Source organism: Nothobranchius furzeri, chromosome 18 (genome assembly GCF_043380555.1).
Source record: "Nothobranchius furzeri strain GRZ-AD chromosome 18, NfurGRZ-RIMD1, whole genome shotgun sequence".
NCBI lineage: Eukaryota > Metazoa > Chordata > Actinopteri > Cyprinodontiformes > Nothobranchiidae > Nothobranchius > Nothobranchius furzeri.
In genome coordinates, this window is record NC_091758.1 from 17832672 (window position 1) to 17854874 (window position 22203).

At 45.9% G+C, this 22203-nt stretch overlaps 2 protein-coding genes across 3 annotated transcripts in view; one reads left to right on the forward strand and one right to left on the reverse strand.

Moving 5' to 3' along the window:
* Window positions 1-301: 301 nt before the first annotated feature.
* Window positions 302-11349, reverse strand: tbpl2 (TATA box binding protein like 2). Of its 2 annotated transcripts, XM_015969411.3 has the most exons (8): window positions 11002-11340; window positions 9860-10040; window positions 8645-8852; window positions 4036-4123; window positions 3870-3961; window positions 3176-3343; window positions 842-936; window positions 302-497 (listed from the first exon to the last, which is right to left on the reverse strand). In XM_015969411.3, exons 1-8 carry the CDS (start codon window positions 11047-11049, stop codon window positions 421-423), a joined length of 957 nt encoding a protein of 318 aa, XP_015824897.1. In that variant the 5' UTR covers window positions 11050-11340; the 3' UTR covers window positions 302-420. The 2 variants fall into 2 exon arrangements, with proteins under 2 accessions (XP_015824897.1, XP_070402732.1); XM_070546631.1 differs by lacking the exons at window positions 3870-3961; window positions 4036-4123 and having other exon boundaries at window positions 11002-11349.
* A 196-nt stretch (window positions 11350-11545) lies between these two features.
* The window catches only part of mdga2a (MAM domain containing glycosylphosphatidylinositol anchor 2a), a 46030-nt gene continuing 35372 nt past the window's right edge, over window positions 11546-22203 (forward strand). The window contains exon 1 of the mRNA XM_015969413.3: window positions 11546-12462. Within this exon, the coding sequence (XP_015824899.3) occupies window positions 12225-12462 (238 nt within the window). The 5' untranslated portion in view covers window positions 11546-12224. The remainder of the gene's footprint in view (window positions 12463-22203) is intronic.

Below are 22203 nucleotides of genomic sequence, written 5' to 3' on the forward strand. Positions count from 1 at the left end.
AAATCAGGTGTGGTGAAGCAGAGTAAACCCAAAACGTGCTGGATAGAAGCGATCCGGGCTTGGAATGGAATAGCCCTGATCTACTCAGACCATTGCCCTCTCAGGAATAAATAGGGCCTACCGCTACACCATCTTCCATCCAACAGCCCATGAGACCACATGTTTGTGGTCAACTACCCCAATCATTCCACTGAATGATGTAATTATATCTTTAGTTGCTTCCTCTGATCAGCAATAACTATAAGTTGACCTCAACTCTTCAGTTCACTTAAAAAAATTAAACAAAACCAACATATTTATCCAAAACCTCATTTATGGACAAACATTCATATTTAACATATAAAACATTGGTGTTGACAAAATGTAAATGATAAAATAATTTTTTTGAATGAGGAAGTTTGTGCCACAAACGCTAACCCTTCATTGCTTCCTAAAGCCTTTCAGGATTGGATAAATGTTCTCAAAGGCTTCATAGATCTCTGCTCGCTCTTTAGCTCCTGAAATTAAACAAATTAAACATTAATAGATGTAAACAAGGAGACTTTACACACCAGAAATTACAGCAGTTCAAAAAGTCAATAAAATAGAATTTGGTCAGTTAATTTTAGAAACAGATAATGTATTAGCCTGTTGTACAAATGCTTTAAGAAAAGAAAAGAGATACTATTTTCTCATTAATGATAAGTAACACATCTGAGTTCACATCGCTTTAGATTCTGCAGAAATTGAACATTTTTCTTTTTAATTAAAGCAAACTAAGTAGGATGGAAACGTTACTTTGATCAGAAACAATATAATCAGATTTGAAAGCAGGAATAAAACATTTTTTAATTTTTATTACCAGTCAAAACCACCTTCCCAGAGACAAAGATGAGCAGAACTATCCGAGGTTTCACCATCCGGTAGATCAATCCAGGAAACAACTCCGGCTCATAACTGTGAAGACACGTTTAAGGTTGGTTTATGCTTGACGCGTCCGCGAGGTTCACACGGCTCCGTGCGGCAAAGTTGCATAATTTTAACAACCACGCCCCTCCACCGCGCCTCAACACAGCCCAAACTTTCCGCACCGCACACCTAGGAAATTTTCTAACCACGCGGACAGTCAGACGCAGAAAAACATGGCGGACTGGCAAGAACTAGTATGGCAGAGGTTCGTAAATACAGACATTTGTATGATTCAGCTCTCAGAGATCACCGTGATCAACATGTTGTTAATAATTCTTGGAGAGAAATAGCTCGCACTGTCGGAAAAGACGAGGACACTTTTAAAAAATGCTGGAATGCCATGTTGTAAACAACAGTCATTTTTACTTCTACTATGGTGTAGTGTTGGATGCATGCCGTTGAACTCCATGCTGCCCCGTTCAGTTTGGGAGAATATTGGCTCCCCGCAGAGACGAGCCGCATGAACCATAAATGCTGCGAGTTGTGAAGCACGTTCCATCCGTGAGCCGCATCACCAAGCGGAAAGTGAATGCGTCAAACATAAACCAAGCTTTAGCCTGCTGGGTGAATAACAGCATTTCTGTCAAGTGTTTCCAGTACTGACATATAGGGTACAAATAAATGGAAACATGCACTACCGGTCAATAGTTTTAGAACGCACCGATTTTTCCATTTTTTTTATTGGAAATTGTGCAGTTTAATGTGACATTGCACTCTGAAATGAAAGCATAGTACAAATAAGCAATTGGAGTTAAATCATGGAAGCAATTTATAGACCAAAATGTATTCTAAACTTCTGACTCAAAGTAGCCACATTTAGAAGATATAACAGCTGAACACACTCGTGGCATTCTTTCTACAATAGAAATCAAATAATCTTCAGAAAGTTCTTCCCATATCCGTTGCAGAAGTTCCCATAAATGTGTGGCATTTGTAGGTTGCTTTGCTTTCACTCTTCTGCCCAGTTCATCCCAAACCAGCTCGATGGGGTAAGTCTGCAGACTGTGCTGGCCACTCCATGCTTACAAGCTTACCATCTTGTTCTTTTTTCCTGAGGTAGTTCTGGCATAGCTTGGACTTGCTGTAGGATGAACCCCTGACCAACTAGGCGCACACCAGAGGGAACTGCATGGCGCTGGAGAATGCTGTAGTTGCCGTTTTGGTTCAGGGTGCCTCTCACTCTGTACAAGTCACCGACCCTAGATCCAGCAAAACAGTCCCAGACCATCACACTTCCTCCTCCATGTTTGACAGTTGATGCCACACACACAACCATCATTTAATCTACTCGACGGCGTACAAAGATCCTCCGTGATGAACTGAAGATGTCAAATTTGGATTCATCAGTCCACAATACCTTCTTCCAGTCTTCAGTAGTCCAATGGCGGTGTTTCATGTCCCAGGCAAGCCTTTTCCTCTTTTTCCGACGTCTTAGCAGTGGCTTTCTTGCTGCAACTCGTCCTGTCACACCTGCAGCTCCACGTCTTCTCTTCACAGTTGAAACTGAGACTTGCTTACCACGACCACTATTAAGCTGTGCTTGAAGCTGTTGTCCTGTGAGCCGCCTATCATGCAAGCTGTTAACTCTCAGAAACTTGTCCTCTGATGCAGTTGTGGCTTTGGGTCTGCCAAACCTCCTCCTGTCAGAGTTTGCCCCAATTTTTGAGTGCCTTTTGATGGTGAAGGAAACTACTCACTGACACCTCGACTTTCTTTGCAATTTCTCTGTAGGAAAGACCTACATTTTTAAGTGTTATGATGGTCTATCTCTCTTCCACGATTAACTGCCTTTTTCTTGCCATTTTTGAAGCAAAACACTATTATCTGCAGTACAATGGTACCACAGTATGTTCCAACACTGCTTTTATGCAGACAGAGGGGGTTGTAAGTAATTCAGAAAAGCTGGAACACCTGTGGGAAATAGCACCAGCTTTCAAGGCTTGATCAACTGCCGTTGCTGCAGAACAGTTCCCTGAAAAAGGCCTTTTTGTACAATTCTGAAATGTACATTTTTTTTCTCAGTTTTTTAGCAAAAGGCTAGCAAAGTCTGGCAATTAGCTTTAAACCCCATGTTAGATAAGAGGACTTCTTTGCACCTTGAACAGCTCATCATTTCTTATACAGTGACTGGATGGACTACATGAAGATACCAGAAGAGTTCTAAAGTTTCACCCCATGAGCTGCGCTGACTGTTATTCTGTGCTCGCCTGAAACTGGACAATGGTACCTGCTGAACTGCTGATGGGTCAGAACCAGGCCTTCGAGTCTGATGGGAAAACAGACATCACAGCTTGCCACCATGTTCTGGACCTTGAAATCGAGGAAGCGAGCTGGAAAGCCAAGCTTCTGCACCACTCGAGCGTATTTCCGAGCTGCCAGCCGTGACTGTTCCTCACTGCATGTGATCAAAGACACAAAGACCAGATCAAGGGTTTAAACCAGCTGGACACATACCTGGTCTGCAATGTGAAGATACATCAACCTTCTCGAATATACATTACTTAAGATACCCACCAACCTACAGTGCATATAGAACACAGGAGAACCAAGACAAGAGCACTGATAGTTTACCCAAATACTTGGTTATTCATTGGGCTCAAATTATGAAAGAGTGGTTCAGCAACCTCGGCCACCTCAGAGTTTAGGCCTGATCCCTGTTGAGAACCTTTGGGATGTGCTGGAGAGGGCGTTCTGCTGAGGTTGGACTCCCATCAACACAAGATCATGGAGAAAATGTTGTGTGACATTAGAGAAGCTCATCGAAACAGTGCCACAGTGAATGTGTGCTGTAATCAAAGCTAAGGGGGTCCAAAGGAACAATAATGTGTGTGGACTTTATTTGGTATGCTGACTCTTTTTGGCCAGCCAGTGTAGTTCCAATTATTGGGTAAGTGTGAGTCCGGTCCACCAGAGCAGCTGACCTCTTGGCTCCAGTACACACCATCTTCCCTGAGCTGAATATAAGTGCCGTCGTTCGTGGCTCACGGATCCTCATGATCACAGCTGCAAAACGCTGAAACAAGAAAAGATGCTAATGAGATCAAAGGAAATAAAACAAATGAGTGAGTGTGATAGAAACCCCTCCACCTTTGGATTGTATTCTGCATTTCTGGCCTGCAAAGCAATGAACTTCAGATCCAGAGGACATCCCAGGTTCACAGTGGAAACGATGTTTCTGCAGAAAAATTAGATCGAACACTAAAACGTTTTTTTTATACGACCTGGTCCAGCTGCGTGCAGCTCTGCAGCACATGGAAAAAATATACATTCAAATTTATTTTAAAATAAGATGACTGAGACGTTTCAAAGATCAAGGTTTGAACTGACCAGAGACAGTTTCTCTGTTCAGCAGGTTTAGAATTATAAATGACCTGCATCTGAATAGTGCCTTTCTGAGTCAGAGGACTCCAAAGTGCTTTACACTCGTTCATTCACTCACACACTGATGCCCACACGGACACCGGCCCCTTTGACCACCAGCAACAGGTAAGTAGAGGGAAGTGTCTTTGTTACCCAAAGACGACTGACGTGGACAGAACTTGGTTTGAACCAGCAACCCAGTTACAGAGTAAACCCCTGAGCTACCGACACCCTATAACTACATGAAAGAACTACATAAGTTTCTGAACTAGAATAGTTCCTAAAAACATGATTTCAGCTGTAAAAATATAAATTCTACTTGACAGATGGAAATAGATCTGGGATCAAATTAGAGAAGCAATGTGACACAAATGATTAACTTTCAGGGATTTTGGGTCTAAGAACTGAAAATTTGATATCAGCTGAAACAATTTCTGGAATCACGTTATTTTCTTCTAACACAACAACTCCTCCTTGAACCGTCACCTTATCGTGGTGGAGGAGTTTGAGTGCCCTAATGATCCTAGGAGCTATGTTGTCTGGGGCACTTAGTGCCCCTGGTAGGGTCTCCCATGACAAATTGGTCTTAGGTGAAGGGTGAGACAAAGAACGGTTCGAAGGATCTTTCATGGCGGTTAAAACGAAGAGTCGGAGTACCCGGCCCGGAGGGTTACCGGGGTCCCACCCTGGAGCCAGGCCTGGGGTTGGGGCCCGTGAGCGAGCGCCTGGTGGCCGGGCTTTCGCCCATGGGGCCCGGCCGGGCCCAGCCCGAACCGGATACATGGGCTCGTCCAACTGTGGACCCACCACCCGCAGGAGGAACATGAAGGGTCTGGTGCAATGCGAATCGGGTGGCAGACCAAGGCGGGAGCCTTGGCGGTCCAATCCCCGGACAAGAAAACTAGTTTTTGGGACATGGAACGTCACCTCGCTGGCGGGGAAGGAGCCGGAGCTTGTGGCAGAGGTTGAGCGGTACCGGCTAGATATAGTCGGACTCACCTCGACACATTGCATTGGCTCTGGAACCCGAGACCTGGAGAGGGGTTGGACACTCTACTTTGCTGGAGTTGCTCCGGGTGAGAGGCGGAGGGCTGGGGTTGGCTTTTTGTTAGCCCCGAGACTCTCTGCCTGTGTGTTGGGGTTTACCCCGGGGGACAAGAGGGTAGCTTCCTTGCGCCTTCGGGTCGGGGAACGGGTCCTGACTGTTGTTTGTGCTTATGGGCCAAATATCAGTTCAGAGTACCCACCCTTTTTGGAGTCCCTGGGACGAGTGCTAGATAGTGCTCCATCAGGGGACTCCATTGTCCTGCTGGGGGACTTCAATGCTCACGTGGGCAATGACAGCTTGACCTGGAGGGGTGTGACTGGGAGGAACGGCCCACCTAATCTGAACTCGAGCGGTGTTTTGTTATTGGACTTCTGTGCAAGCCGCAGTTTGGCCATAACGAACACCATGTTCGAACATAAGGATGCCCACCGGTACACTTGGTACCAGGGCAGCCTAGGTCACAGGTCGATGATAGATTTTGTAGTCGTATCATCTGACCTGCGGCCGTATGTTTTGGACACCCGAGTGAAGAGAGGGGCGGAGCTGTCAACTGATCACCTGGTGGTGAGTTGGATCAGATGGCAAGGGAACATGCCGCGTAGACCTGGCAGACCCAAACGCATAGTGAGGGTCTGCTGGGAACGCCTGGCAGAAGAACCTGTTAAGACGGTCTTCAACTCCCACCTCCGGCAGAGCTTTGACCACGTCCCGAGAGCAGTGGGGGACATTGAGTCCGAGTGGGCCTTGTTCCACTCTGCGATTGTCGAGGCGGCTGTTGCTAGCTGTGGTCGTAAGGTGGCCGGTGCCAGTCGTGGTGGCAACCCCCGTACCCGCTGGTGGACACCAGAGGTTCGGGGAGCCGTCAGGCTGAAGAAGGAGGCCTACAGGGCGTGGCTGGTCTGTGGGTCTCCGGAGGCAGCAGACAGGTACCGGATAGCCAAGCGGAGTGCAGCAGTGGCAGTTGCCGAGGCAAAATCTCGGGCGTGGGAGGAGTTTGGTGAGGCCATGGAGAAAGACTATCGATCGGCTCCAAAGAGGTTCTGGCAAACTGTCCGGCGCCTCAGGAGAGGAAGGCAGCAACTCGCTCACACTGTTTACAGTGGGGATGGGGAGCTGCTGACGTCAACTGAGGCTATAGTCGGACGGTGGAAGGAATACTTTGAGGAGCTCCTCAATCCCACCAATGCGCATTCCGAGGAGGAACCAGAGCTGGGAGGCCTGGGGATGGACTGTCCGATCTCGGGGGCAGAAGTTGCTGAGGTAGTCAAACAACTACACAGCGGCGGAGCCCCGGGGGCGGATGAGGTTCGTCCTGGGTATCTCAAGGCTATGGATGTTGTAGGGCTGTCATGGTTGACACGTCTCTACAACATTGCGTGGTCATCGGGGGCAGTTCCTAGGGAGTGGCAGACCGGGGTGGTGGTCCCAATCTTTAAGAAGGGTGACCTGAGGGTGTGTTTCAACTATAGGGGGGATCACACTCCTCAGCCTCCCTGGAAAGGTCTACTCAAGGGTACTGGAGAGGAGGGTCCGATCGATAGTTGAATCTCAGATAGAGGAGGAGCAATGTGGTTTTCGTCCTGGCCGTGGAACTGTGGACCAGCTCTATACCCTTGCAAGGGTGATGGAGGGGGCATGGGAGTTTGCCCAACCAATCCACATGTGCTTTGTGGATTTGGAGAAGGCTTATGACCGTGTCCCCAGGGGCACCCTGTGGGGGACGCTCCAGGAGTGTGGGGTGGGTGGCTTTCTGTTAAGGGCCATTCAGTCCCTTTACCAGAGGAGCGTGAGTTTGGTCCGCATAGCCGGTAGTAAGTCGGACCTGTTCCCAGTGAGGGTTGGACTCCGCCAGGGCTGCCCTTTGTCACCGGTTCTGTTCATCACTTTTATGGACAGAATTTCTAGACGCAGCCGTGGTGTGGAGTGTGTCGAGTTTGGTGGCAGGAGAATCTCGTCTCTGCTTTTTGCGGATGATGTGGTCCTCCTAGCTTCATCCAGCTCTGACCTTCAGCTCTTGCTGTGTAGGTTCGCGGCCGAATGTGAAGCGGCTGGGATGAGGATCAGCACCTCCAAATCTGAGACCATGGTTCTCGACCGGAAAAGGGTGGCTTGCCACCTCCGGGTCGGGGGAGAGGTCCTACCTCAAGTGGAGGAGTTTAAGTATCTCGGGGTCTTGTTCACGAGTGAGGGTAGGAGGGATCGGGAGATCGACAGGCGGATTGGTTCGGCGTCTGCAGTGATGCGGACGCTGAGCCGATCTGTCGTGGGGAAGAGGGAGCTGAGCCAGAAAGCCAGGCTCTCGATTTACTGGTCGATCTACGTCCCAATCCTCACCTATGGTCATGAGCTTTGGGTAATGACCGAAAGAACGAGATCGCGGATACAAGCGGCCGAAATGAGTTTCCTCCGTAGGGTGGCCGGGCTCAGCCTTAGAGATAGGGTGAGGAGCTCGGACATTCGGTAGGGACTCGGAGTAGAACTGCTGCTCCTCCGGATCGAAAGGAGCCAGTTGAGGTGGTTTGGGCATCTGGTCAGGATGCCTCCTGGACGCCTCCCCGGGGAGGTGTTTCGGGCATGTCCTGCTGGCAGAAGGCCCTCGGGTCGACCCAGGACACGTTGGAGAGGTTACATCTCCAATCTGGTCCGGGAACGCCTTGGGGTCCTGCCGGAGGAGCTGGTGGACAAGGCCGGGGAGAGGACGGCCTGGAGCTCCCTGGTTGGGATGCTGCCCCCGCGACCCGGACCCGGATAAGCGGAGGAAGACGACGACGACGACAACAACAACTACGTTTTAGAGTTATTCCTTCCAGCAAAGGTCTAGGACTACAGACACATAAATCCTGTCCGGACCTTCTCCCAAGTCAGGTCAGTCCAGAACGTTTCACAAGACGGGGAATCAGAACTGTTCAGCTGAAGCCGTGAGAAACGGGCCAACTCCAGACATAACGGGGGCAGATCCACAGAACTGGGTCACTACAAAGTAAAAGTGCTGATGCAAAGGGATCTGTTTTTTATGTGGTTCCAGCTCAGAGGATGTATTTACACAGACTGGGTCTTTCATTTGACCAAAGACCAAATCAATTGCTTGATTTAGCCTGGAGCACTCCTGGAGCAGGTCACAGCTTCAGAAATCATCATCAAGATATTACTTCACAATGAATGGGTGTTTAACCCTACCAGAACAGAGGCTTGATTACCAGGTTTCTGTAATATTCAGATTGATTTGAGGTTAAATTGTGCACCAGAAGTGACAAACATGTTGCTGATTCTGGAATCATTACAACTTACTGCAATTGTGGGATGATTCCTGATTTCTCAGTCACAGGCGTCATAGGAGTCATTGGAGTCATTGGGGTCATTGGACAGAAGGGGGAGGCTCCTCTTCCCAGTCCTAAGGAAAGTACATCCTGCTGGAGATTGGCTGCAGAGGAATCCTGCACAATACCGCTGTCATGTGAAACATCCAGAGCTGCAGCCTGGCTTTCTGCTGCCGCAGCTGGAAATAAAACGCAGAGGGATTTCACCAGATGGCTCATTTATTCATCCAGGAACCAGAGTCCCGCTCTACTTTTACCACTCCTATGCTCATCGATCATTCTGTGTGAGAACACGTGCGTGTTCACCACTTTATGAAAGTTGTTATGTAACCGTTATCAGAGAACTTCTATAAGTGAAGAACCTGGTTTAGTGTTAAAATCAAAAAGTCCTCATAAAATCAAGACCCAGGAGAAAAATCTGAGCCCTGATGGCATCACATGGTTTCTCCCAGAGAGGTTTTACTAGATGGTTTCAAAGTAATAGAAAATATTTGTTTGAATGTTGAACTGAGTTTGACACCTGAATATGGTTAAAAAAAAAAGTTACATGAGCTTAAGGCCCTGTCCACACGTTGCCGGGGTTCTGCCAAAAACGTAGATATTTTTCTACGTTTTGGCCTGTCATCCACACGAAAACGGAGTTTTTTCACACGAAAACAGATCTTTTTAAAAACTCCGGCCAAAGTGAAGATCTGCGTTTTCTCCGTTTTGGGTGTCTGCGTGTGGACAGACAAAACCGGAGTTTTAAGGTCCGCAACGTCACTTTCCGCGACAAAAAAATGCTGACGTCCCGTGTGTGACCTGTGTTTACACTAGCCGACAGCATGGATGCCCTCAGAGCTGCGCCACAGACGAAGGACGAGGTTAAGAACGGGGGAAGTACTGCCGCCTACAGGTCTGGCATGTTTTATCTGGGTACGTGTGGACAGTTTTTTTTTTTAAACGAGGTGGTGTGGATGCAAGTTTTTGGAGGGGCGGATATTCGTTTAAAAAAAACCCGGCTACATGTGGACTAGGCCTAAATGAACCGAGTTTTCGGAGATAAAGCTGCACCAGATCAGATCAATGAAAACTTGAGCAGTTGTCACAGTAATCTCAACAAAAATGAAAAAAAAAATCTACTTTAATTTAAAATGTGGTTTTTGGGATGGTGGGGGCTCTTTACTTTCTCTCAAAGACTTGGCACCTGTTTTGCTGCTTCGATCATCCTGAGGGTTGAGCTCGTCAGGTAGAAAGCTGAAGTCCAGAACGTCTCGTACCTTCCCACCTGGTCCAGAGGTCTCTGGCAGCTGGGGAGGGCTGGGACTCGGTACCTGCTGAGGAGCAGCTTGGTGGGCAAGTTCTTCCTCCAGCGGGCAGCTGGAGTCCTGCAGAGCAACACAGAGAAGATGGGCGGCTATGGATGAAAGCAGTCCACTGCTCTTGAGGGATGGGTCAGTTGCAGATGTATCACTTCCCCAAAGGAATCAATACCGGATCAGTTTTTCAAAGTTATTCTTAGTCAGGGTCTAGAGGAAACGTCAGATACTCAGCTGACTGAGAAAACATTAGACTGTCTAACGTGGGGGTCTGCAAGCTTTACAACCCAATCCTCGCTCATTCCACCTGAATAAAACAAATTCATAGCCACAACTCTTACAGGAGCTTCTGAAAAACACTTCTGAGAAATATCTACAGAAGAGGATCAGGACCACTGAAAATTTTTTTCTCAGAGTTGTGACAGTAACAGGACACAGAAAAAGGTTAAAAGTCTTAGATCAGAGCTGGCATTAAAGTCAGTGATCTTTTTATTTTTCTTCTGTAAATATCCACAATGAGAGATTTGTTATTATTGTTGAAAAAAGACCTTTGTCTCTATTTCGGTTTTAAAATCAAGAAAAATGAAACTGTTGTAAAACAAAAAAAAGAGTTTGGATATTTTCTATGGGATGTAAAAACACGGATTTAAACATATTTTGGTTCATTCTATTCAGGAAATGGACTGCAATTCAGAAAAATCAGAAAAGCTGCTTTAACCTGGATTTGTATTATATCTATTTTAATGAGTTAATTATTTTAGCTAAAACCATTAAGGGCCAGATCCAAAAAGCTCCTCCAGAGCTGCAGGCTGCAGACCCCTGGTCTAAAGCATATATTTTGCCTGGTTGTTGTTTAAAAAATACTGAAATTAAAATGAGATGAAAACCTGCTTCTGTCAGACGGAGAGAAACGGTTCTGTTTTGTTTGTGCTTCCTGGTTCTCACATCAACAAACATACACACACATTATTACACATAATTCTTCTAAGATATCAAGGCTGCACCTGCAGAAGTCTGCCTCCACACTCACATTTGCAATGGAGTCATCAAAGTAACGTTCCAGCGCCAAGTCATCCATAAGTCTACGACCATTTGACCCAGTCTAAGAGGTCCTGACCACATTGTGCAGGCAGAGAGCTGCACAGCTGCAGCCAATGAAACACTCAGAAAGTCCTGCACTCACCTGGCTGCTCCTTCCTGTTTAATCCCTCATATTTAAAACACAAAAGTTAAACCAACACGTTTCATCGTTTGGTCTATTTATAGTTTCACTAAGCTTATGACACAGGTTTTGAGTTTTTTCTGATTAGATCGTTATCTATATTTATTTAATCAGAGTCGCAGCTAATGCAGGATGGGTGCGATGAAAGGATGAGTGAGCAAGAGTGACCTAAATCATGTCTAGTCCTGACATGAGAACCAGGACCAGAGACTGGACAAGTTATCTTTGTTTCTGCATGGTCACCTTAAAAGAGTCTTATTTCATGAAATTATTCTGGCCAAGCAGGAACAGATTATTCAACAGAATCACTGACAGCAGGAGAGCCTTTGGATCAGAAGAATATTTTATTCTCTAAATACTCATGTAAATTAACTTTGTGACTTTTTGACAAGCGAAGAATAAAATGTAAAAAGTCCTTCAGCTGAATCTGATTTCTGTCATCAACGGAGGAAGTTTAGTCCTTGACCAATCAGCTGTTAACCATCCACAGCTGGAGGCCAGAGCAGAAACAGAAAACGTTTTTGGTGATCCATCTGATAAACTCTGTGATAATTTCTGTGTTGCTTGGTTGGGTTCTGAGTCGTTTTGACTAAATATAAATCCTTATTTTTGGTTGGCGAATTTTTATTTTGAAAAGAAGATCCCGGAAGTCGTGCTGTCACTTTGCTCTGACGTCTCTCTGACCGGCAAAATCCTCCGTTAAGCCTCCGAGGCTCTCTGCCTCCCATTGGCATCCCGGAGCACTCCCGCTGCTCGGTGTCACACCTTCGGGACCAGACCCGGTAGACCGGTACCCCGGTGCCGGGACCTACATCCCGGCTGGTCGGAGGATTCCTGTTCTTTCACAATCTTTTCGTCATCAACGTCACGACTAGAGAGACGCGGCGGAGTCCTAGTCCGTTAGTCGGTTCTGACCGTGATTTTCGTCACATCCTGACGTTTGTACCCAGCGTTATGAACAGAACCGGACCGACCCATCACATCTGACCGGCATCAGGGGCTGGAGAGCTGGTGGGGTGGAGGAGGAGTTGATGGTGGATGACTTAACCGGATTGCGTGTGGAAGGACCTCGACCGGAGCGGAGGAGGTGGAAGAAGGGCCAGCGGAAGCGGAGGGGAATCGAACCGACAACCTGGGGGGTGAGAAGCGGAATGGGAGGCGGAGAAGCAGCGACGCGGGCGGAGGAGGAGGAGAAGATGGGGTTACTCTTTGGACTCCTGTGGCTTATCACCAGCTTCCTGCAGGGCGTACACGGCCAGGGCGTTTACGGTAAGGACGTGCACGGTGTGAGCGTGCACGTTTGTAGCACGAGCTGGTTCGCATGATGCGACTCTACCGGCTCCAGTGATGCGCGCTCCTCATCAGCACCGTGACCTTGTAGAGATTTAGCGCGTTCATGCTAAACGCGCGTGTGCGCATGTGCCAGTCCACGTGTGTGTGTGTGTGTGTATGTGTGTGTGTGTGTGTGTGTGTGTGTGTGTGTGTGTGTGTGTGTGTCAGATCCATGCCTGGCTCAAGGGCACTAGGAGGCACACTTTGACTGCAGGTGTGATGGATCTGATGCCTATTTCTACATGAATAATGTAGAATGATGTCCTGCTGGTCTCCTGAAGTAGCTGATGTGTCCCTGCAGAGACACTCTGGACTTAGGCTACTTTATTTCTGCAGATTCACACAAATTACAGCTGTGCACAGAGTGGGGAGCACCGGTCTCTGTTAGGGAAATCCATCTTCCTCTTGGAGAGGCTGACACACACACACACACACGCACACACGCACACACGCACACACACGCACACACACGCACACACACACGGCCCAGAAATCCTCACACCTGCTGTAAATAATCTTCACTGCCTGGGAGTGTGTGAGGCTTCCTAGATATCTCCTCAAAATCATCCATCCATCCATCCTTCCATCCATCCATCCTTCCATTTTCTGTACCCGCTTGTCCACGCGGGGTCGCAGGGGGAGCTGATGCTTATCTCCTGCGGTCAACGGGCAACAGGCGGGGTACACCCTGGAGAGAGAGCCAGTCCATCGCAGGGCAACACAGAGATACACAGGACAAACAATCATGCACACACTCACACCTAAGGACAATTCAGACATGTGTATATATATATATATATATATATATATATATATATATATATATATATATATATATATATATATATATATATATATATATTAGTACAAGCCAAACATTTGGACACACCTTCTCATTAAATGTGTTTTCTTTATTTTCATGAACATTTACATTGGGAGATTCTCACTGAAGGCATCAAAACTATAAATGAACACACGTGGAGTTATGTACTTAACCAAAACAGGTGAAATAACTGAAAACATGTTTTGTATTCTATTTTCTTCAAAATAGCCACCCTTTGCTCTGATTACTGCTTTGCACACTCTTGGAATTATCTTGATGAGCTTCAAGAGGTAGTCACATAAAATGGTTTTCCACCAGTCTTGAAGGAGTTCCCAGAGGTGTTTAGCACTTGTTGGCCCCTTTGTAAATGGTCTATCTATCTATCTATCTATCTATCTATCTATCTATCTATCTATCTATCTATCTATCTATCTATCTATCTATCTATCTATCTATCTATCTATCTATCTATCTATCTATCTATCTATCTATCTATCTATCTATCTATCTATCTATCTATCTATCTATCTATCTATCTATCTATCTATCTATCTATCTATCTATCTATCTATCGAAATTTTTATTATTATGTATTTATTTATGGCATCAAAAGCCATTTTTAAGTCGATGCACAGCCAGAGGTAAACATAACGTTTATACTTGAGTACTCGATGGAGAATCAGGTGTTGATTAGCCCAACCGTGACGTTTAGACTGCTGCGGTGCTCGTAGATCTCCTTTAGTAGCAGATCTCATCAGGAACAAGCTTGTAATGAGTGTGCACGTTTTTTTGCTGCCTTCTGATGCAGAGCCGTCAGGGAAATATCTTTGTTGAACCAACCAGTGTGTGTAGCATCTGAGCACACCTACTCTTCTCAGCTATTTAAAGCAGACATGTCAGACTCTGCTAGTATTAATATATTATCAAACCCTCATTTCAGCATTTAGTTGGATTAACATGGATTACATACTACTATTATGAACGAATGCAGAAGTCTGTGAGGCTGAAGCATTACATGATTTTATTTATGTAACTACAGTAAACAGACAGAAAACTGAGAAGCCTAGTTCTAACTGAAATGAACATGCAGGGACACTGTAGTGAATCACTGATGAGTGAGGAGGCTCTGCAGACACGATGATGTTTGGAGACACACACACTCCATGTGCAGCAGGACGAGTTAATATTACATCTAACTCTGTCCCAGCAGCTGTCTTCCTAACCTGTTGTTCATTAAAATGAATGAGTTGCACTACAGGACACCTTGACATAACGCTGGTTGCACATCACTTCTACGTCACCTGAATCTAAACGCTTCCTGTTAACAGAAACTTCTTTACTTGTGATGGAACATGCAGATAGCTCTGAATACATCAGGACAACCTGCTGCAAGCAAAGCATCAATGTTAGACCACAAATGTCTTATTACAATGTATTTACAGGCTGAAAGAACCCTCTTCAATTAAATATAAAGTCTAAAAGATCCAAATGAATCAATCGGCTCACTTGTTTTGTGCTGTCTTGTTTGGGGAACTCCAGAGGTCAAGTTGTTGACATTTGCTTTTCTTATGATCATCTCAGCAACGTACCAGATTTTTATTTATATAAGTTCTTTGGGTGAAGGCAGCAGTGGAGATGGGGTTCGTTCTGCCTTCAGGACATTTGCAGACTTTGGATTGAGCCTCACCCCCCCTACAATCCCTAAAACACAATCTAGAGTCAAACATGAAGCCATCTGTCTGACAGCTGAAGCTTGGACCAAAGTGGGTCAGTCAACAGAACCATGATCCCAAACACACAGTTACAACGGAGTGGCTGAAAATAAATGACCAGTCTAATTTTGTTATGTTATGTAACAACATGAATAACTGACAAATAAAATTGGCTCTTACCACCTGTAGACATGTGCATGAGTGGATAAGGCAGGATTCAGATGAAGGTACAAAATGTGATTCTCCATCTGGAAGTTTTTTGAAGGCGAGAGGTTATTTAGTAAGGATTTGTGAAAAACTTCCATGATGAGTTTTATTGTTGTTATTATTATTATTATTATTATAGTGGTAGATGGTAATTGTATTTTCTTTAAGAAATACAAAGATATGCCTCGATTCAAACTCAAATATCAGATCAGGTGCCCTATCAAGGCACTTTTAATTGATAATTGATGATCTCTAACACACACACACACACACACACACACACACACACACACACACACACACACACACACACACACACGATGGTCAACTGGGTACGGGAGTTGAGCTTGGTAAGGATATTTGATGTCTGGATTATTCGGTAGAGAACTCTGATCATGGGTTTCAATGAAACAATGACTGAGTGAAGAGCCGGTGTGGCGTCTTCCATATATAGGCTTGGGTGTGACTGGGAGAATGCCAGGAGTTCCCGCGAGGAGCATGCTGGGAAATGTGGTCCAAGATGGAGGCCGGTTAGCTGGGAGAGGCCGGTCCGGGGGCTTGGGTTCTGACACACACACACACTCTTGTATTTGTACCCATGTTAGGACTTTGTATTCCATTCATTTTAGTGAGTCCACTATGCCTTACCCTAACCCTAACCAGTGTGTTTCTAAAGTTATCTGTAACAAAAACTCAATTCACATCTTATCACCTCACTCCTAGGGAATACTCCGTATTAGGACCGGGTTTTGGTCCTAACAAGGACCATCGGTCGTAAGAAGGTTAGTAAATATCCCAAACCCCTTCACAAGGGTGATTTTATCTGTTTTATTATACTGGATAGTGTTTTTATGCTGATTCTAATTCTGTTCAGCACTTTGGGGTTGTTCACGTAACTGGAAAGCGCCATACAAATAAACTTACCTTGACCTTGACCGTGGGTCATAATACAACACCAACTCTCTGCTGGGTCAGAGAAGTGAACCAGAGAAGAACAGAAGAAGAGCTGGAGATGCGCTCAGAGACAGATGACCCATGATTAAAATGACTTTAATTTCTGCTCTAGCTTCACTTCAGCTTTAGCCTGAAGAAGTCAGATTAGCAGGATTGTCACATCTTGATTGGCTCTTTCCTTCTTGATGCTGGAGTTTGATCACCGAAATAATCCAAATCAAAGCGGGCCAGAACAGCACCAAGAGCTGCCTTCAGTCACTGCTTCTGACTAAATTCCTAAACACTTCTCAAAGCAGTATTTATCAACCTTGTTGCTCTTTTAACATCACCAGCAGGTGTTGATGGATCCTGGTTATGTGTGACCTCTATTTCACAATGGAAGCATCAGCGCCGCGGAACAGCAGCAGAACATTTTACTCTCGAGCTTCAATGCAGTCCAATACACACCGGGAGAGTCTCGGCCGCAGAATGGGTTCCTCGCTGTGCTCCCCGCTGGATTCGCACGTTCACAAGATCCCTCAAGACTTCAAAGGTCACAGTTTGTTTATGCAATCCGCTATTAAACCAAAAAGACAGAAATCACATTCAATATTGCTGTTTGAGGTCATATATGTTGTTCCAGCTGCCGGGATTAGAGCCTTGAGAAACACACTATTGCACTTCTCAAACAATGCTGTTGTTAGGTCACACGTAAGCTACATATATATGAAATAGCATCGCTGTAACACTTTTATTTTGAAAATTACTGCAGATCAGCTGGCATAGGTGCCCGCTCACCACAGCCATGGAATACACCTCATCAACATGCACTAATACTGTATTGGAGCAGGAGGAGGGAGACTAGGGGTCTTGGCATACCTCTGTTGTTGCTTGGCTTCCCGGGGCTGGAGGCTAGGAGGGAGATCCAGCCGTCTGGTTGGGGTCTGGGATGGTGGGATGCTTTGCCCAGCGTTGGGCGGGGGTACCTGCTCATCATCACCCCAGCAGAAAGGGTCAAACTCTGGGAACCGGTGATGGTTGTACCCTTTGTGCAGCAGTGCCGGGACCAGAGTGAATAGGGTGTGTGTGTGGGAGCATGAGGGAGGGAGTGTGTGACTGTGTTTGTGTATGACTGTATGTGTCAGGTGGGGCCTTTGACTCCTCCCCTCTCCTGGGACTTCTTTTGCTGCTACACATCTTTGTCTACCCTCCCCTGGCCACATTTGATGTGGCGTGTGGTGCCTTGGTCTGCCTGAGTTTTCACGGCTCCCGGGTCAGGGGGTTTAAGATTTTTGGCGTCTGTCTGATCGATCCTGCTGGCTGCCAGGTGGGATCTGAGTCCCTGGGCTCTGTTGGGTCCCTGGTGGGGTTGGTCGCCCCTGGGTCCCGGGTCGCTGGGTTCCGGGCCCGGCCAGGTTGGGGGTGGGAGGCTGCGGGCGGGCCTGTTGGCTTGCCGCTGATATCTCCTGGGACTCTGCCGGCTGCTGGTTGTGACCCCCGGGGCAATCCTCTGCACCTCTCGAGAAGGGGCTGGGGCTTTTCTGGTTACAGTCTCCCTGGGGTCCCTGTGCTCTGGGACAGCTCCTGGATCTCTGGGACTTGGAGCTCCTTCTATCTCCTGCACATCTTTGGGGCCCCTCACACTCTCTATTGGACGTTCCTATAGAGAAACCTTACATAAACAAGCGCGTGTACACACACAGGTGCTCACATAGTGCACTCATAAGTTTGGACTTGGGCACGTTCAACACATGTCTTAAGGCTGTGGTTGGCACTAAATGCACTGTGATTTATTATTGTGTGATTGTTCAGTAAAACAATGTTGATTTTATATTTCCTCATCAGGTTGACGCAGTGATAGCTTGCTCCTGTTGTGTTGTTGTGTGTTGTTTTTCTCTTTCTGCAGGTCTAGAAGCAAATTCTTGTTCATCATTGATTATTTTTGTGTAATTATAAAGCATTCAAAAAACAATAATAAAATTTTAAGTATCAGGCGTGACATTAAAGCAGAAGCTTTGATGCTCCTCCTGAGAGGCTTGTCACCAGCATTCAGACATCAGTTCTGTTTGCTTCACAGTCAGACAGGACACGGGGTTAAAAAAATAAATAAAAAAGATAATTACTGAGGATTTGACACTGAAACCATGTGCTTCCCTCAGGGAAGCGCTACAGGTGCATTAATGCAAAAACCCACAGACTCAAAACCAGTTTCTTCCCCAAAGCAATAACCACCCTGAACTCACACATGCACCGATAACACAGCCCCCCACTTCCTCCATTGACCACCACTATCTATTGATACCAAATTCCACGTGCAATAATTGTATATACATAACATTACTGTCCATATGTACATAGCGCTGCAGAACTGTACCCCCCCCCCCCCCCAAGTATGTTTGTTTTACACTGAGTAGGAGATGCTCTGTATCTCACTTTATACCTGTATAGTGACAATAAAGGCATTCTATTCTATTCTATTCTGATCCTGTAGCCCTATGCAGAAATTGACATGTCCCGGGGCGGCTCTCAACTAAAATAGAACCTGATCCTATATTTAGCAGCGTGGCGCAGGAAGCCGCTTCTGGGACACGCCTGAAAGCTGCTGCGTTGCGGCTGGTTTGAAACGCCCCCATTGATTACAATGGATTCTATTTGAAGTGATGTTTCACTGCTGTTCTGTGCTGCTGACGCTTCCAGTGTGAAATGGGGTAACTCCTATTCACTGTGGTGCTTAACGAACACAGATCAGATATCAGTAAAAAGCACCAATTTATTTAAATTAGAGTCTATAAAACAGGCTAGTGATGGTCAGATATATGTTATCAAGAATACTGAGACAAGCTCTATGATCCACAGATATAAACAGTCTCCCTAGACTTTGATCCTCCACAGAAACTCACATGAACTGAGTGTTAAAATGTTCCTGTTCTGATGGGTCTGAGCTGGAAAAAACAGCAAATGAACACGTGTCAGATTGAGACTTGGTATGGGTGGATAATTCATGACATGGATTAGTGTCTAGGCCTAGGTGTAAGGTATTAATCATTTAATCTCTCCAACACATCAAAATGCAGTCAATGTATTATTTAGTTTGGAGAGTCACATTGGAGGGCTAGTATGTAGTGAGATCACTATGGTTCATGTCTGTTGAAGGTGGTTGCATATGATGTTGATACGGTTGTTATGGTTACTCAACACATCTGCCCAAAATGCCCAGATGATAGTGTTGATGAGTGGGATCAGGACATGCTGTATTCTGGTATGATGATGATAAAATGGCACCAAGTTGTTCCTGTACACTTTTCCAGTGTGACGTCAGATCGCTCTCAGATTATCTGTAATCTTATATGTTGCAGATTAGATGAGGGGTGTATTATATCTTTTTACCATCGCTTACATGAATCTGGTTTGCTATGCTGACGTGTTGGTTGAGTCACTCTTATGGTAACATCACATTTTTAAAAACTTTAATGGGGGTGATTTTATACAACAGAGGAAATGAACAGAAAAGAGAGGATCAAGGAAGGAAAGAAGGAATTATGGAGGGGGGGGGGGATTAGGATGCAACATCTGTGCATTAGTTTTATATTTAGCAAGTGAAGCTTGTTGTTTTGCTGTTCACATGATTTTTTTGTGTGATTGTGAAAAACCAGATAATGGACCGCAGCACAGTTTCTACTGACTGAACCTATCTATCTATCTATCTATCTATCTATCTATCTATCTATCTATCTATCTATCTATCTATCTATCTATCTATCTGTCTATCTGTCTATCTGTCTATCTGTCTATCTGTCTGTCTGTCTGTCTGTCTGTCTGTCTGTCTGTCTGTCTGTCTGTCTGTCTGTCTGTCTGTCTGTCTGTCCGTCTGTCCGTCCGTCCGTCCGTCTGTCCGTCCGTCCGTCCGTCCGTCGCTTACACTCATTTGTTAAATTGTAATCATAATCACAGCTTCCATAGTTAACTTTCAGAAATGAAATGCAGACAATAATAAAAGTACATTAATGTGATATTTCCAAGCTTGAGCATCGCACCCGTGGGGGATGGGGTGTTTTAACACCCTTTTTTGAGGAGGATAAACACCCACACTTTTCCCGCAGTTTAGCTCCAAAACTTTACTATCAATCCGTTCCCTCTGTGTTTGCCCTCTCCTCATCCCTAATTGAAATCCGCACCTCTGCACACCGGTGTTATGTCAGTATTCCGGTCAGTTCCGCTGTTGAAACGCGTTTCCGCACCGCCCAAGGGGTAAAAATGCACACGCTCATTACAAGCTCGCTCCCGCTGTGCACTCTGGTTTTGGAGCCAGAGATCTAAGTTGTGTATTTATTTATGAAAACTTTGTAAAATTTAGTCGCACTAATGAGCTCCAGTGGAGCAAAGCTCTGGTGTCACAGGATGAGCAGCTCCTGTCTAAAGGGGACGGCGGGCAGAACCAGGACCCAGCTGAGGAAATTCCTGGTGGCCCGATTTGAGTTTGGTTCATGCGGGGTTCGGGGACCACAAAGAGGGGGCCCGCGGGCCTCCTCTTGAGGACCGCTGATCTACACTCACAAAAAAGGATTATTAGGAACAACATACTAATACGGTGTTTGAGCCCCTTTAACCTTCAGAACTGCTTAATTCTATGTGGCATTGATTCAACAAGGTGCTGAAAGCATTCTTTAGAAATGTTGGCCCATATTGATAGGATAGAGTCTTGCAGTTGATGGAGATGTGTGGGATGCACATCCAGGGCATGAAGCTCCCGTTCCCCCACATCCCAACGATGCTCTATCGGGTTGAGATCTGGTGACTGTGGGGACCGTTGTAGTACAGTGAACTCACTGTCATGTTCAAGAAACCAACTTGAAATGATTGGAGCTTTATGACATGGTGCATTATCCTGCTGGAAGTAACCTTCAGAGGATGGATGGGTACATGGTGGTCATGAAGGGATGGACATGGTCAGAAACAATGCTCAGGTAGCTCGTGGCATTTAAACCATGCCCAATTGGCACTAAGAGGCTGACACCACCACCACCAGCCTGCACAGTGGTAACAAGGCATGATAGATCCATGTTCTCACTCTGTTTACGCCAAATTTTGACTCACCGTTTGAATGTCTCAACAGAAATCGAGACTCGTCAGATCAGGCAACATTTCTCCAGTCTTCAATTGTCCAATTTTGGTGAGCTCGTGCAAATTGTAGCATCTTTTTCCTATTTGCAGTGGAGATGAGTGGTACCCGGTGGGGTCTTCTGCTGTTGCAGCCCATCCGCCTCAAGGTTGTGTGTGATGTGGCTTCACAAATGCCTTGCTGCATTCCTCGGTTGTAACGAGTGGTTACTTCAGTCAAAGTTGCTCTTCTATCAGCTTGAATCAATCGGCCCCTTCTCCTCTGACCTCCAGCATCAACAAGGCATTTTCGCCCACAGGACTGCTGCATACTGGGTTTTCCCCTTTTCACACCATTCTTTGCAAACCCTAGAAAAGGTTGTGGGTGAAAATCTCAGATTGTGAAATACTCAGACCAGCCCGTATGGCACCAACAACCATGCCACGCTCAAAATTACTTAAATCACCTTTCTTTCCCATTCTGGCATTCAGTTTGGAGTTCAGGAGATTGTCTTGACCAGGACCACAGCCCTAAATGCATTGAAGCAACTGCCTTGTGATTGGTTGATTAGATAATTGCATTAAGGAGAAGCTGAACAGGTGTTGGTCCTTTAGGTGAGTGTACATTATAATCTATAGAAGCAGATGATTATACTTGCTCTATGAAAAGGTTTGTTTATCATTGATACGGACCAGTACAATAGGAAATTCTGACCAGAATGTTCTTCAGAAACATTCTGTATGTCAATGATCAAAAATGATCCGAAGAATACACGAGAGTAATAACTCGCACTCAAGTTCGACGTACCATGGAGAAAATTAGGGTTCACAAAACAGCATTTCTTTCTACGTAGGATTCAGTCATTTCAAGAGCCTTCCTTAGAAGGAGGGACGGATGGCGGCTGT

Bases quoted from the DNA above. Each gene is read 5' to 3' on its own strand.
- tbpl2 (XM_015969411.3), bottom strand. From the start codon at position 11,049: ATGGATGACTTGGCGCTGGAACGTTACTTTGATGACTCCATTGCAAAT. The intron at 10,041-11,001 runs GTGAGTGTGGAG...GTTGCTCTGCAG, and splicing joins TTGATGACTCCATTGCAAAT to GACTCCAGCTGCCCGCTGGA. The intron at 3,962-4,035 runs GTGGAGGGGTTT...TTCTTGTTTCAG, and splicing joins ATGCAGAATACAATCCAAAG to CGTTTTGCAGCTGTGATCAT.